The sequence below is a fragment of the Pelodiscus sinensis genome, chromosome 4 (assembly GCF_052426305.1).
Source record: "Pelodiscus sinensis isolate ZL-2025 chromosome 4, ASM5242630v1, whole genome shotgun sequence".
Taxonomy (NCBI): Eukaryota; Metazoa; Chordata; order Testudines; family Trionychidae; genus Pelodiscus; species Pelodiscus sinensis.
In genome coordinates, this window is record NC_143055.1 from 55503146 (window position 1) to 55518397 (window position 15252).

Here is a 15252-nt window from a genome sequence, read left to right on the forward strand (position 1 = left end):
AGAAAAGAAGGAAGGGGGAGCGGGGTCAGCTCTTTTGCACGCTGCCCCCCCCTTCTCCGCCACCTCCCTAAGTGTATGTCTACACTAGCCCCCTAGTTCTATCTAAGGAGGCTAATGAGGGTGACCAAAATTGCAAATGAAGTGCGGGATTTAAATATCCCGTGCTTCATTAGCATGTTCCTGGCCGGTTGCCATTTTAGAAATTGACTAGCCCGAAGTAACTGCCCGCGGCAGTGAAACCGGATTCCGAATTAAAGCCCTAAATCGAATTAGCTGGTAAACCTCATTGCAAGAGGAATACCAGCTAATTTGATTTAGGGCTTTAATTTGGAATCCTGTTTCACTGCCGCATGTAGACGCGAGCAGTTACTTTGGGCTAGTCAATTTCTAAAATGGTGACGAGCCAGGAACATGCTAATGAAGCACGGGATATTTAAATCCCATGCTTTATTTGCAATTTCATGAGAATGACTCCAGTTTCCATGGGATTACTTGTGTGTGCACATGTAAGGGTTCCACTTGTATGGTTAAGGATAGCACAGTCAGGACTCATGTGACTTGCGCTGTACAAAACATAAGAAGAATTTAGCATTTACAATTTAAAAGTTATGAACTCCCCATTTGCCAATTAAATTATAAAATCAAAGTCATGTGCTTTATGAGTTCAAACAAACCCCAGCATAAATTGCCCACTAATACCTAAGCAAAGGTTATTATTTTTTAAAGAAATGCGTAAATTTGTGATTTCAATTGTGATTAACAAGTTTCAGTTTAAAAAAAAAAACTTTAAACACCAAGTTATTAAAAAAAAAAGAAAACTGGTGAATTTTGGTAATCTTGGCCCTAGTCAAAATATTTGGAGTTTTGCCACTGTCTTCCTTGGCACCGGATTTCACCTAGGATGTGAAATGTCCTTTTGTAACCAAGAGAATGTTCTTCTTTGGATGATGATACGTGGCACAAGTGTTTGAGGAAGCAGGGAGATACATACTGTACAATAACAATAGTCCTGTTTCTCTTCTCTCACCAGTATTGCAAATGAAATACAAGTAACTTCAGAGGAAATTACTCCAGATTTACACCTGCCTGATAGAAAAGTTAGGCCACTTCTCGGTATATGAATATCAAGAAAATTTTACCTTCTAGCATTTTTTGCAGACTGTTCCTCATGACATGGATGTTCTCAATGCCAATGAACTGAAACTTGATGTTGGAGTAATTGTCTTCACTCTCATATCCTTTCCCTGCTGCCCTGTTTGCCATTGCATTGAGCTGAAAAGGTTAGAAAAAGACTGTGAGATAGAGAACAGGGAACTGGCTATGCTCAAAAGACAGCTCTCATCCTATTGTGCTGAAGACAATAAAAAGGTGTTAATTAAGCTATTTAAAATTTCCAAGCTTGTAACTGAATGTCTTCATTTTACTCATACAGTCTAGTAATTACACATTTTTAGGAGGATGCTGCAACCCTTAAGGCTTTTATTTCAGTCACTCATAAATGGACAGACACCTTCAAGGACTAACACTACATACTGAGTGAAGCTGCTAGAATTTCAACATTTTTAAACAATAATCAAACCAGCTGTTGGCTGAGGAGAGTACAGCTTTGCAGCTTACCCCCTGGTAGTGATGAGTATGCAACATCCTCAGGATTCTACACGCACAAGGCAAATGCCCTTAGCTCGCCCTTGGTTATGAGGTGCTCAAACCTTTCTCCCTACTTTTTGACCCTCATTCCCCTCATGCAAATGAGCCCATTCCAAGCCTCTGAACCCTGACTATCAAAAGAGGTTCCACATTCTGAGGGTCAACAGCTTCAGGCAGCCATGCCAGTCCTTCCCGTCTGTGGCTTGACCTCTGGACATGCACAGGTACCTAAATAAGTGGCTCAGAGAGGGTGAAGAAGAAGAGGGTGCAAAGTATGGTGGAGGCAAGTTGGATCTGAAGTGACTCTTCCCAATAGTTTCAATCCAGCCCTCTCATTATGGCCAGAAACATTTACTCCTCCTGGCTTGTCTTTATAGCATGAAACACCTAAGATTTAACCAGGCCCTGAGGACTAAAAATAGTCTATAATAAACTGTATCTCAGGGATGTTGATCCTCATTTCTGTATAAGCTCCATTTGTATATAGTCTAATAGGATCTTGCTGAAATCTCATAATTCATTTGTGTTCAACTCAGCAAAGGAATAAAATTAAGCTAATAACTATTCCTTATTAAAATCTATGTTCGTGTAGTTTTGGTTGTTGGGTTCAAGCCTGTGATATAAAGGAGTTCAGACTAGATGAGCTAGTGGCCACTTCTGGTCTTCAACTCTATGAATGTTAAGTTTGCATAATTAAGCACTTAGGAATCAGGAGAATGCAAAGTTAAGTTTAATACATACACTTAAATTTGTCAGATGGCAGAAGAGGGAGAAAGAAAGACACACAGGCATATTTTTCCTGTCTTTCATAGCTACTACAGCGCTATCATCAAAGTATATAGGCCCCCATTTAAAGCAACCCTGTTCACACTAGAAACAAGGCCAACCTAGTTTATGCTATGCTGTCATTGTCCCAAGCACACTTCAACTTTTTCTTGAATATTCTTCTGCCCAACCCCACTCTCTTTTCCCAAAATATCTTCTTTACCCTTCCTTCTCTCCCTGGCAATATCCGTCTCTGCACCCTAAAACTGGATTGGCTAGCAGCAGATGGGTTCCAGACTACATGGACCATTCAGGACAATTTGTAGGGCAAGGAAACTAATACTATCAAAATAGCTTAAGGAAAAGGCAAAGACATCCAACATCAGAAATTCTCTCAAATCCCACCATCAAGAACTGTCCCTTTGAAACTTTATAGTCTCACAACAATGTTTAAGTAGTTTCATATGATACAAAGATGATGTATTGTGCAGTACAGAGTGATTTAAATCAACAATAAATGTTCAGATCTTACCACGTTATCAGCATGTGAAAACTAAAATGGTTTTCATGCACAACACAACTGTTTAGATAGATTGAGATCATGGACCTATTTAGTTACATCAGATTATATTGTGTTATTATGGCTTTCATTTCTGTCCCCCATGCTGTGGGATTCACATTCAGAGTTGAACCTGAGCACATATACCACACATATTTTTCTAGGCCACCGCTGCAAGGTCATAGGTTTTATTTATTCTTACATATACATACATAGTGACCTAATTTTATTTTTTTATCAGTTACTGGACAATGCCTTTAACTGTAGAATATAAGCAAAAGTGTCCTATTGACCACTCTACCACTTCATGTTTGTAAGTGTAGTAATCCTTCCTTGATCATTAAGCTTCCATGGCTATAGCTGGGTTGTCCAATGTACCAAAAAGACAAGAAAACACATTTTCTTAAAGTTCAGGAAAAAAGAGAAAAAAAGTAAGGAAGCAGTCATAGTAACTCTTCCTTGTTCAGCTCACGCTGACTTCACTTGCATGAGACCACAAAGAATACTCACCTGCAATTGAAAAGAAATTAATACTGAGATTCTGATTAAACTGAAAATTCTATTTGGAATGCAATCAAAAGCACCATCGAACATCTAATCAGAGGCAGTAGTATCCTGTGGAAAGTGTACTGAACTTAAAGTTGGCAGACCCAAAGGCAAAATCCTGATCTTCTTTTTACTTGTGCTCTAGCCTTGGAGAGTTAATAAAAATCTCTATCCCGCACTTCCCAAAATGTAAAATGGGATTATTGATACATATTATTCCCATATAAAAAACAAGCATTTTGAAATTCTCAGTTGAAAAGATGTGTAATATGAAGTGAAAAGTGTTCAATTTTCACTTCCAATTTGAAATCTATATTAGAAAACAGGCCACAGGTCTGAACTAGATAGCTTTGAGCTGTGTCTTATGCATCTACAGGCAGTCCCCGACTTACGCGGATCCGACTTATGTGTCCTCCGGGGCGAGAAAAGCTTCTCCCGGTCTCCCTGGTCTGCTGGGGGGGATCCAGCAAAGCCGCTGGACCCCCCCCCCCCCCAGCAGACCAGAGACACCCAAGCAAAGCCGCCGCCTGGGCGGCTTTGCTCGTTTGCCCGGGAGCAAAGCCGCCAAGGCAGCGAGACCCCCGCTACCTGGGCGGCTTTGCTCCTGTCCCCCTGGTCTGCTGGGGGGTCCAGCAAAGCCGCTGGACCCCCCCCCCCCAGCAGACCAGGGACACACGAGCAAAGCCGCCGCCCTTTGTCGTCCTGCCTCATCTACATGGCTCCGTCGATGGAGCCATGTAGTCTAGACACACCCTAAGTGTATCCTAGTCCCTGAATCCCTTTGAATAATTTCTTTCTAGTGTCCAGACACTTGTCCACTAAACACAGTAACACTAGGTCTGCACACAGTGCTTAATTCATGCCAGGGCTGATCCCCAGCACCCCTGGACTTGCTGCATTAATTCATTCACTCTAGTATCCTTAAGAAAATGCAGCATAGCTTATGTTGGGAGGGGAAAATATTTCATTTCTCGAGCATTCTCACTCTGATTCCAAACCAACTCAATATTTCATACAGAGACCTTCTTTCCGTAGAACATTGCCCACTACATTGCCATAGAACAGATTAACAGTTTATTTGGTTTTGCACCCTTTGTCTTACTGATAAGTTGAACTAAATGTTTAAGGCACAATATTTGCTAACACTCTAAAAATAACTACTTCACTTTTTCTACCATGGAGATGGAGTACAGTATTATCTTCAATCTGAGCACACATCACAAAAACTCTGTCCTCCCCCCCACCCCAGTCCATAGTTCTAGCCATTCCTTCACACACTCCTTCATTTCATGATCACACTTTTGAATTCTTGTGTGCTTAAGAATATCTTAATATCTATCTCCTCATTTTGGAGAGTATGTTTTGCTGTCAGCCTTCTCATTTCAGGTATTCCAATACAACTGGAATCTATGCTGTTGTTACACAGATCCCTGCTCACGTTGCTTCCATATTTCGGAACATTTTTTCACTCATGTCATTTCTGCTTTCTGACGTCCTTGATGTGATTAGCACTATGCCTGACAAGGAATTGCTTAAAATAACAGCTGCAGCCGTATGCCCATTTCTTATCCAGGTCAGTGCCAGCACAAGTTACTGCCACCATTATTCCTTTTAGTTCTTCTCTCAGAACAGTCACATAATTCTATAGCCTTTTAGATTTCTGGATTATAAGACAAGGAACACAGAAGGCTATTCCCATTCTATCTGTATAGACTGGAAAGGTGGCCCCGTTTTTCATAAATAAATTAAAAAATGTAATAGGTCATAATGTGTTGTTTTTCCTTCCCTCTGCTTTTTCCATATCCACATCTGGGTGAATCGTTGCCCAGCTGTAATTCGATTATCCATTATTCTTTTTTTGTTTGTTTTCTCAATTTTTCCCCTTTATTCTCCTTTATTCGGCACTGGTATTGTGTCCAATTCTGGGCCCCCTGTTACAGAAAGGATGTGGATGCACTGGAGGAAAGTCCAGTGAAGGGCAACAAAAATGATTAGGGGGCTGGAGCACATGAGTTACAAGGAGAGGCTGAAGGATTTGGGTTTATTTAGTCTACAGAAGAGAAGAACGAGGGGGGATTTCATAGCAGCCTGCAACTACCTGAAGGAGAGTTCCAAAGAGGATGGAGAGAAGCTGTTCTCAGTAGTGACAGATGGCAGAACGAGGAACAATGGTCTCAAGCTGAAGGAGGAGGTGTAGATTGAATATGGGAAAAACTATTTCCCTAGGACAATGGTGAAGCACTAGAATGGGTTACTAGGGAGGTGGTAGAATCTCCATCCCTAGAGGTTTTTAATTCTGGTTTTTAATTTTAAAGCCTGGCCCTGGCTAGGATGAGTTAGTTGGGGTTGGTCCTGCTTTGGGCAGGGAGTTGAACTTGATGATCTCCTGAGGCATCTTCCAATCCTAGGATTCTGGGTATGTCTAGACTACAAGCCTCTTTCGAAAGAGGCTTTTTCGAAAGAATCTTTCAAAAAAGCCTCATTCAAAAGAGAGTGTCTAGACCCGTGGTCCCCAACACGGTGCCCGCGGGCGCCATGGCGCCCGCAGGGGCATTTCAATGCGCCCGCCAGGTGCTCGGGGCTGGCCTGGCCCCGGGTACATGGCGCACGGGCGCTTGCGGGGGGAGCGCACTTGGCGGGGGGAGCGCCGGGCGCACGGCACTCGGTGGGAGGGGGTAGGGGGGAACGCCGGCCCCGGCCCTGGGCGCGCGGCGCTCGGCGGGGGGAGCGCCGGCCCCGGGCGCGCGGTGGGGGGGAGCGCCAGCCCCGGGCACGCGGCACTCTGCGGGAGGGGGGGAGCGCCGGCCCCGGGCGCGCGGCACTCGGTGGGGGGGGGGAGCGCCGGCCCCGAAAAAAGGCATTATTCCTTGTAAAATGAGGTTTTCCACGATTGAAAAAACTGCCACATTCTTTCAATTTTCTTTCGAAAGAATGCGGCAGCAGTCTAGATGCAGGGGAAGTTTTTTTGAAAAAAGGCTACTTTTTTTGAAAAAATCCTGTAGTTTAGACACACCCTTTATGAATCTATGAGAAGATGGAGCCTTCCACCCACTCCAGGCCTCTCTCTTCCCCTCACATGAGAGTGACTGGGACTGCTCTGTCCCCTATCATTGTGCTCTGAAATGGCACCAAAATATTGGACTTAGCAGTCTAAGGTGGGGAGCTGGATGCCTTGCTAATCAAATCCCAGAACTCTAATATGTAAACTTCTTTTAACTCGCAGAGATACATTTAAAAAGTATGCAGCAAGTGCACTAAATACCCATCTACTAAACTTTCAGTGTCAGTGAACAACATAAAAGAATTTGTCTGCACAATGTTTTTAGGACAAGTCTCAGCATGCCTTGCTAAGAGGATATAAACAATCTATTGAATTCAAATTTATCTCTCCTTTTGAATTAAACAGGAGTGTTCTGCCTAACACAAGCAAAGGGATATAGCCTCTCAGTAATAACAAACAACCTTCAAGAATCATCCCAAACCCACCCCCATTTCTTTCCACGGCCGCCTGTCCCCATCTCCTTACCATGGTTCCCAACCCAGGTTTCTTTGCTCAACCAGTCCCCGACTCCCCTTTCCCTGGCTCCCAGTGCCAGCCTCCCACCCCACCAGTTCCAGCCTTCCTAACTAGCCAGTCTTAGCCTCCCCTTCCCTACCCAGGTCGCAATCTCTTTGTCCAGTCCCACTCTGCTTGCCCAGCTGTTACCAGTCTCTTCCTCCTGGGCTCCTTATGCCAATATAGTCCCCCAGCCCTCCCCTGCAATGCCCTCGATTCAGCTTTTTTCATTCATCATTTGAATCAGATATTTTACTCCTCCACATTGCTTGGGTGCCAGCATTGAGACAGGCTCTCTGCTCTCGGTATGAGTGCCTGGGCCCACCTTAGCCTGAAGCAACTGTTGCCAACCCTTGGCTCCGGGCTGAAGCATGTGAAGTCACTAAGTTGGAATGGCATGTTCTCAGGTCAGTTCCAGGTGGAGTTATAAGAGGATGGAAGAGGCCCAGTCACTTTGTGAGGATGGTATATGCACTGTCCGGTCAGCACTAGGAGCTGTGAGGGGATGGAGAAGGCTAAGTAGAGATGGAATCTTGGAGATTTTAGCTGTTCAGCTCTAGCAAGTCTCTATACAGCACGTGTGAACTGAGGCTTTTCAAAGGTTTATAACCAGGAATTCCGACTCACAAGGTAGATCCAGAGTAACTTTACCAACAAGCATTACTGTGGATTTACTTGGGAGCAACTGAGATCAGAATCTAGCCCCTAGTGGCCACCATACTTTGTACTTTTGCATATTTTCTGACTTTGCAACATAAACCTAGTTGTTAAATATGTGCCAGAATTGTAACATACTTACTTTAGGGCGAGTGTCAACAACATATATGAAATTGCTTCCTGGGTTTGCCTTTCTAATAGCCTGTAGCATTTGTTCATCCTCAAGACACCGAGCACTGAAGCCAGACAAGGGCTGGCTGCTCCTGCAGATTGAGGCCTGCATTAAACAAATAACCCCCACCAGTGCATTTAATGTGATTAATAATTTAATGCAGAACATTATTCACAAAACACCACTAGGAAATGAATAAAACAGCTCCATTACATGTACAACTAACAGGAAGATCAAAGCAGTATTATTAATTAAATGTAGCTGAATATTAATAATCGAATGTAAATGTAACTTTTGGCACCCCTATGTTCACACTCTGAGCACTACTGCCATGATTTTTGTATAAAATATACTTTGTGAAATAGCAATTGAAAACAAACAACAATCTAGTCAATAGTATCATTGTCAAGTATATATACCAATGCTATAGTGAAATTATGGATTTTCATTGATGTTCTACTTTAGAGTCTGTGACTTTAAACCAGGCATGTCAGAGGAGTTGATAAATGGGTTTGTCCAGACAATGGAAAGAATCCAACACCTCAAACCTGGTGTGGCCAAATTCAATGGTCTGTTCATTTGTATTGAAAGTTGCAGCAGGAAAAGATCGTTTGCTGAGTAGCACCCATCAGCAGGGTCACAGAACTATACACTTATTGGGTGATAGTTGGTGTCCAGGCTGGGAAATACAGCAGCAGAGTATTTAAGGAACCAGGGTTACACAGAACATCCCCTCAACCCAAAAACACAGTTCCACACTTACATTGTTATCCTTACAGTAGTAGGAAAGAGCTGGGAAACGTCTTCTGCTCCGGAATTTAGAGCTCCCCACAATGATGTGTGCTGTTGCAGATTTTGGTACATACACTTCATTAGGGTATGAGTCACAGACCTGCCAAAGGAAACCATTTGTTTGTTTGCTTACTTTTTCTATTCAAACAGAACTTAGACTGAACGTTAACGGTAACCATCACCAGTACAAAAACAAAATCATAATTACATACCACCCTTGCTCTGAGGATCCTAAAACAGAGGTGAACAATAAGCTGGCCACCGTTTGCCAGGGTAAGTCCCTGGAGGGTCAACAGCACTTTATTTACCTGCACGTCCACAGGTATGGCCGCTTGCAGCTCACCTTGACAGCAGATCACCGTTCCTGACCAATGGTAGCTGCAAGAAATGGTGCCCCAGTCTGCATCACGTCCTGCATAGGACACGGAGCTTCGCAAAGTGGATGGCACAAAGCTCTCCTCTGCCAGCCATGGGATAAGCTTTAAGACGGAGACTATTTTATCTCTTGTCTTCTCCTCCATAACAGTAGAAACACTAATAAGAGGAGCTTCACTGCTGAATCCACCGAGCATTGACTGGGGGAAGAAGACTAGTTGATAGAGAAGCTGGCTAATGCCCTACAGCTAATTTAAATCACAAGTCTGACCCTGATTCTAAAATGAGGGTTGGTGAGGGGGGTACCTGTTTTAAGAAGGGGAAACCAGAAATACTGTTTGAAGTACAAACCCACCTCCAGAAGAAGGGTGGGGTTCTATCTTAAGGAGAGAGAGATAGCTGCCTGCAGTACAACCTACCTACTGTCAGAGGAGCTGGGACTAAAAGATGCAAAGACATCCAAAAACCAGCAGGGAGTTGTGGGGCTGGCATAAAAACTCTTGGGTTTTTTGTTTGGGTTTTTCTGATACCCCAGAAGAAGATTGAATTGAAAGGTCACTGTGGGGGGGAAGAGGCCAGGCCATGGAAGCTGCAGACCATTGCAGAACTAGAACAATGGAGAAGGCAGCATAAGAATAGAAATCCTGCAATATCACGTTCTGGCATGAGGTGGTGCCAGGGTGGTACATTCACTATGTGACAGTCCCTCACAGGATTTCCATGAGAAATTATTATTATGCCTATTTTACAGATGGTAAAACCAAAGCAGAAAAAGGCAGAGTGTTCTGTTTTTGGGTATCTAGTAACTTTGTGTGCCTGTTTCAGAACACGGGATAAACAAGGGTTCTGGGAAAGAAACAGGATTGTATTGTAAAGGAGGCTATTGTCTGTAGGGTCCCTTATCTCATCAGTCGCAGAATTTAGAAGGTGTGCAAGGAAATAGCCAGGAAGACAAAAGACAGACTCAAGGTAATGCTGCCCTGGGGGATCTGCCACAGAATTTCTAGGTGATACTGGGAAAGCCATTTAAACTGAAGTGTTCACAGTCAATGAGTATGTTCCTCATTTTTGGGTGCCCAACATGAGACACCTGAGACTAGATCTGCATAAGTGCTAAGTGCTCATGGCTACAATAGGAGCTGTACTTGGAATATAAAAAACAACCAAAATGTTAAGTTCTCTAGAAAATCAGTTCCTAGGCATCTCTAACTGGACATCCAAAATTGATGGACACTTTTGACAACTTTGAGATTAAATCGCTGTGCTTCAGTTTTTCAGCTGTACAATGGGAATAAAAATGCCATCTACTCTCAAAAGGTGATAAGAATAATTAATAGTTGAAAAGCATCCTGATAATGTGATAAGCATCACAGAAATGCCCAGGAGGAAATTAATAATTGTGTATTTAGTACAGGGTTTGAATACTGTGAGGTTAACAAGATTTGGGGACACAAACTGACAGAGGAGAAAAAGAAATATTTAATAACTACTCATTCTCTGATAAGGCAGGTGTCTTATGAAAAAATGTGATCATGTAATTAGACACATAAGGGAGGCTGAAATGAAGTTACACATGCAACCTTAATTCTGGCATTTCCTAACTTATAAAAGCTTGACTTTGCAATCTTAATATTCTATTAAGGTATTTCTTTTAATAGTGTTCTCTTTTCAGTGTCAGAAGAGAGCACTGAATTCTTGTAATTCTTTAACATTGTTACACAAGAAATTAGATTTGCATCAGTGAATAGTGGCTCCAATGGAATTACTTCTGATTAAATAAGATCAGATTCAGGCCTGTTTCTGTGGCATGAAAAAAATATTTCACTGATTTGTATGTATGGGTTCTGTCCCATGTAGTAGCACTTAGACCACTTACACAGAAAGAATGAATTTCCTCTACAGCATGAGCTGAGAGCCAGGAGTGCAGGCTCATACACTAAACTCCAAAGGGCTCAGGTTCACTTCTGCCTGTTGGTGTTACATATGCATATATGAGCAATGCTTCTTTAATTGTGATGTATAGTAATTTTATAATTAAATAATAAAAATAACTTTACACTTCCTTCCATGTATTCTTTCTTCCCTTTTTTTCCTTTTCCTGCCTTCATTACACTTTTGTGAAGAGAAGGATGGATACAACACCCTGACCCCTGTTTATAACACTAGTCCCATCCCCAAGGGCAGGTGGAGAGCCCATGCCTTAAATCAGTCTGCACAATTTTTCCACAATTCTATAATAAAGAAATTCAACCATTGTATATTAGAAACAAAAGAAAACAATCAAGTTCTGACAACATACAGTCTCTCTGAGGAGGTCTTATAACCCTAAGAGATATTGTGTAGCAAGTGTGCACTCCAGTGCCAAGGCACAAGGGGAGTGGGTTGATGTATGGACAGGCATACTTCAGAAAGGGTTCAGAATGTTATTTCTTTCCATTAACACTATTTATTCACACTTCTAAATTGTGAATCAAATAAATGTAGGGCAGAACAGGAACAGCAGCTAGCTAGGTAGGAAGTAATGGAATTAAGATTTGTGACATGCCAGACCATTGTGATAATATTTCATCACAAACAACCCTCAACAGCCCTTCACATAATTTCAGGAACAAGAAGGTAAGATAATATTAAATTCATCCTTTCAAACTAATGGCTCATGTAACTATTAGGTAGATTTTTTTTTAAATACTGCTACTGGCCCCAATTCAGCAAAGCCAATATTCATGTGCTTAACTTTATGTGTGTGCTTAAATCTAGCCCTGTGCAGCAAAGTAGTTAAGCGTGTGTTTAAAATTAAGTCACTTTATCTCCTTGTGTACCCATTGCACATGGGTAAAACAGATAATGAGTCCTTTCTCCCACTCTTAAGTTTTTCAGGACAGGGACTCTCTTATTATGCTATGTACAGCACCTATCACCATAAGGCTCACGGGGCTCCTGCCGTGGGCTGGACCTCTGAAATCTACTGTAATTTAAATTATAATTACACACTTGGTAATCTCTGTTTACGTCACTGATCTGCCAATAGTTATTTGGAACACCCATCCGATTATATTCTTCATTGAGACCCACAAGCTTCCATCCTTGTTCTCGCTCTTCTTTATCTAACTTAGGGTTGAAAGAGAAGCAGTAGAGCTCTTCATATTTCACTGAAAGAAAAAAGAGACCATAAGACAGGACAATAAATCTGAGATGAGACCAAAGTGTCTAAGAACAAAGCAGGGATGTTATTCTCTGTATGGCTTTCTAATCAGAATCATATGTGCAAACGCCCATATACTGATATTTAATCACTTAGCCTATGTCTACACTAGCAGAGAAAGTTGACCTAAGATGTGCAACTCCACCTACGTGAATAACATAGTTGGAGTTGATGTATCTTAGGTCAAATTACTGCACAGGGTCAACAGGAAAAAACAAGAGAAATCCGATCAACAGGAGAAACTCGATGTCCTGGAGATTCCAGGTGGGAGATTGGGTATCACTTGTATAGATATGTGGACAGAATTGGCAACAGGGTTTGTTGCAGGGATAGGTTCCTGGGTAAGTATATCTGTGGTGTGGTATGTGGCTGCTGGTGTGTAGTTGCTTCAGGGTGAGGGGTTGTTTGTAGGCAAGTAGTGGCCTGTTTTGCAAGGTCTGTGAGAGTAAGGGATAATTTTCCAGGATTTGTTGTAAATTGTCAATGATGCATTAGAGAGGTGTCAGCTGAGGGCTGTTGATGATAACCAGTGGCGTTCTATTATTTACTTTGCTGGGCTGTCCTGAAGCAGGTGACTTCTGAGTACTTGTCTGGCTCCGTCAGTCTGTTTCTTCATTTCTCCAGTTGGGTACTGTCATTTTAAGAATGCTTGGTAAAGATCCTGTAGGTGTTTGTCTCTGTCTGAGGGATTGCAACAGATACAGTTATATCTTGATGCTTGGCTGTAGACAATGGATTGTGTAATGTGTCCTGGATGGAAACTAGAGGCATGTAAGTAAGAATAGCTGTCAGTAGGTTTTCAGTATAGGGTGGTGTTTGTGTGACCACCATTTATTTGTACTGTAGTGTCCAGGAAGCTGATCTCTTGTGTGGATATGAAGTGATTTAACTGGCTTTCAAATACAGTATGTATATATAAACAGTGATAGAAATGTAGCCGTGTTAGTCTGGTGTAGCTGAAACAAAATACAGGACTATGTAGCACTTTAAAGACTAACAAGATGGTTTATTAGATGATGAGCTTTTGTGGGCCAGAATTTCTTCCACTATTTGATCTGAGGAAGTGGGTCTGACCCACGAAAGCTCATCATCTAATAAACCATCTTGTTAGTCTTTAAAGTGCTACATAGTCCTGTATTTTGTTTTATATATAAACAGATATTTTATGGCCAAACTCCACTAACAGGTAGTGTGTTCTGTGCCTGAGACAATCCTACCATTCTGTATATAAATGGCAGAAAACTGGTGATTAAAACTATAACACATCACAAGTTCAAGTTTCATCCTCTCACTGTAAGGTCCTTATAGCTTTTGGATCAAGGATTTTAGTGTGTTAATAAACTAAATAATTCTGGTAAACTGACCACATCTATTGTCAAAGCATCATGTATTAATAAATCTGTTTCAGACTAACTGTCTTGAATTCAAACAGGTTTTAACACAGTCCTCAGTTTTCTGTATTCTGTGTCCTTGATAAGCAGAATACGTCAAAAAATAAAGAACATGAACTCTTCCATGAATTTAATAAAAACGGTTTTCATATTAGCTTCCATCTTCTTCTGCAGAAACCATTTACTGTACTTCCATTTTATTATAGATTATTATTTTTAGATATAACATAGTAATAAAAAGCAGGTTAAGTTTCCATTAAATATACAGAATGTGCAATCTAGGGAAAAAATAAAGCTAAGCATATCTCTGGCTTCTAATGACATGATGATTTCCATAACTAAAAAGCTTGTGTGGTTTGTGATGTTATCAACAGTCCCTTGGAGAATTCAGTTCCCTCTTTAGAAAAAATTAACAAATTTGAGGCCAGAAAGAAGGGAAAGTTCCCTTGTTAAATATCTGTGACCCTGACCCTGAGCTCAAGATCACCAAAGTCATTTAAAGAAAGAAAGAAGGAAGATGACAGAAACACAGTTTGATAGCTTTAATATTGTTCTGTGATTTTTGCTATAACACAGGTTTATGAAAGTTTAGTCCTGGTCTATGTTTCCTTTGCTTATATACAACTGTGTATAATTGTTAAGTTTAACCTGAAAAAGAAATTTAAAATAAAAAATTTGTCTGGAATCCTGACATTTGTTTTATTTCCCTGTTGCCCAAACTAGCTGAATATAGCTACACTTCAGCTATTTCCTTTCCATTGTTCCTGATCATAAAAGTAAGTGAACACTTTCATAAATATATCAAATTATAATATACATATCCTGGTTGTATGTAAATCTACCCTGCCTATCATCTCAATCATTAATATCATATGGTAGTACATAACATTTTTCCAAATGAGTAATTTGTGTCTTAAAGCTTAGTTGACATTTTACCCTCTACAATATTCAGGAGGTAATATAACATAGTGTGTTATAGTCACTGAGACAAATTCTGTTGTTGTACAACTTCAAAAGATACTGTGAAATAAAGGGGCCTTACTAAGCTAAAGGGTCAAATTCTGCTTTCAGTTGTACCTGTGCATGCTCTATTAGAAGTTGATAACTGAAAATAGAATTGGGCCCTATACTTTAGTTAGGCCACCTTAATTGTTACAAATGCATTATAAAACATCACTAGAAAAGATCTTATGCAATGTCAGGTATGGTATAATGCAGCATCATTTTCAAACAGCTGGGAATAGTCCATTGACAACTTCCACTCCTCTTAAAGGGTGCTCAATCAGGCTAATTGCTGACAAGCATTAATATCTAGTGCTGCTTTCCCTTTGCATACCTGGCCGTGCCAGACGTATTAAGGATATGTAAACATCATGGCAATCTCTTTCCTGAGGTATGATAAGCTGGATGATCTGAAAGTTCTTGCAGCGAATCAGCAAAGGGCAGCCAGTAGCAGTAGTGGCCTGTTTCTCAATGGAAGAAATTTGGCTGTGAAGAATCTGAAAAAGAACAAAATTTTGTTATGCCAAGAAAAACGACACAGTTGTGGTAAGGAGAAGTAACACACTACACTTATTTTCCATGGTCTAA

At 41.2% G+C, this 15252-nt stretch overlaps 1 protein-coding gene across 2 annotated transcripts in view; it reads right to left on the minus strand.

The window, feature by feature from the left end:
- Positions 1-15252, minus strand: part of MTMR7 (myotubularin related protein 7) — a 77358-nt gene that overhangs the window by 26434 nt on the left and 35672 nt on the right. For both annotated transcript variants that reach the window (XM_006128430.5, XM_075930348.2), the window contains 5 exons: positions 14999-15161; positions 12061-12218; positions 8666-8794; positions 7873-8007; positions 1140-1272 (listed from right to left, as the gene is read on the minus strand). In XM_006128430.5, the coding sequence (XP_006128492.3) occupies positions 1140-1272; positions 7873-8007; positions 8666-8794; positions 12061-12218; positions 14999-15161 (718 nt within the window). The remainder of the gene's footprint in view (positions 1-1139; positions 1273-7872; positions 8008-8665; positions 8795-12060; positions 12219-14998; positions 15162-15252) is intronic.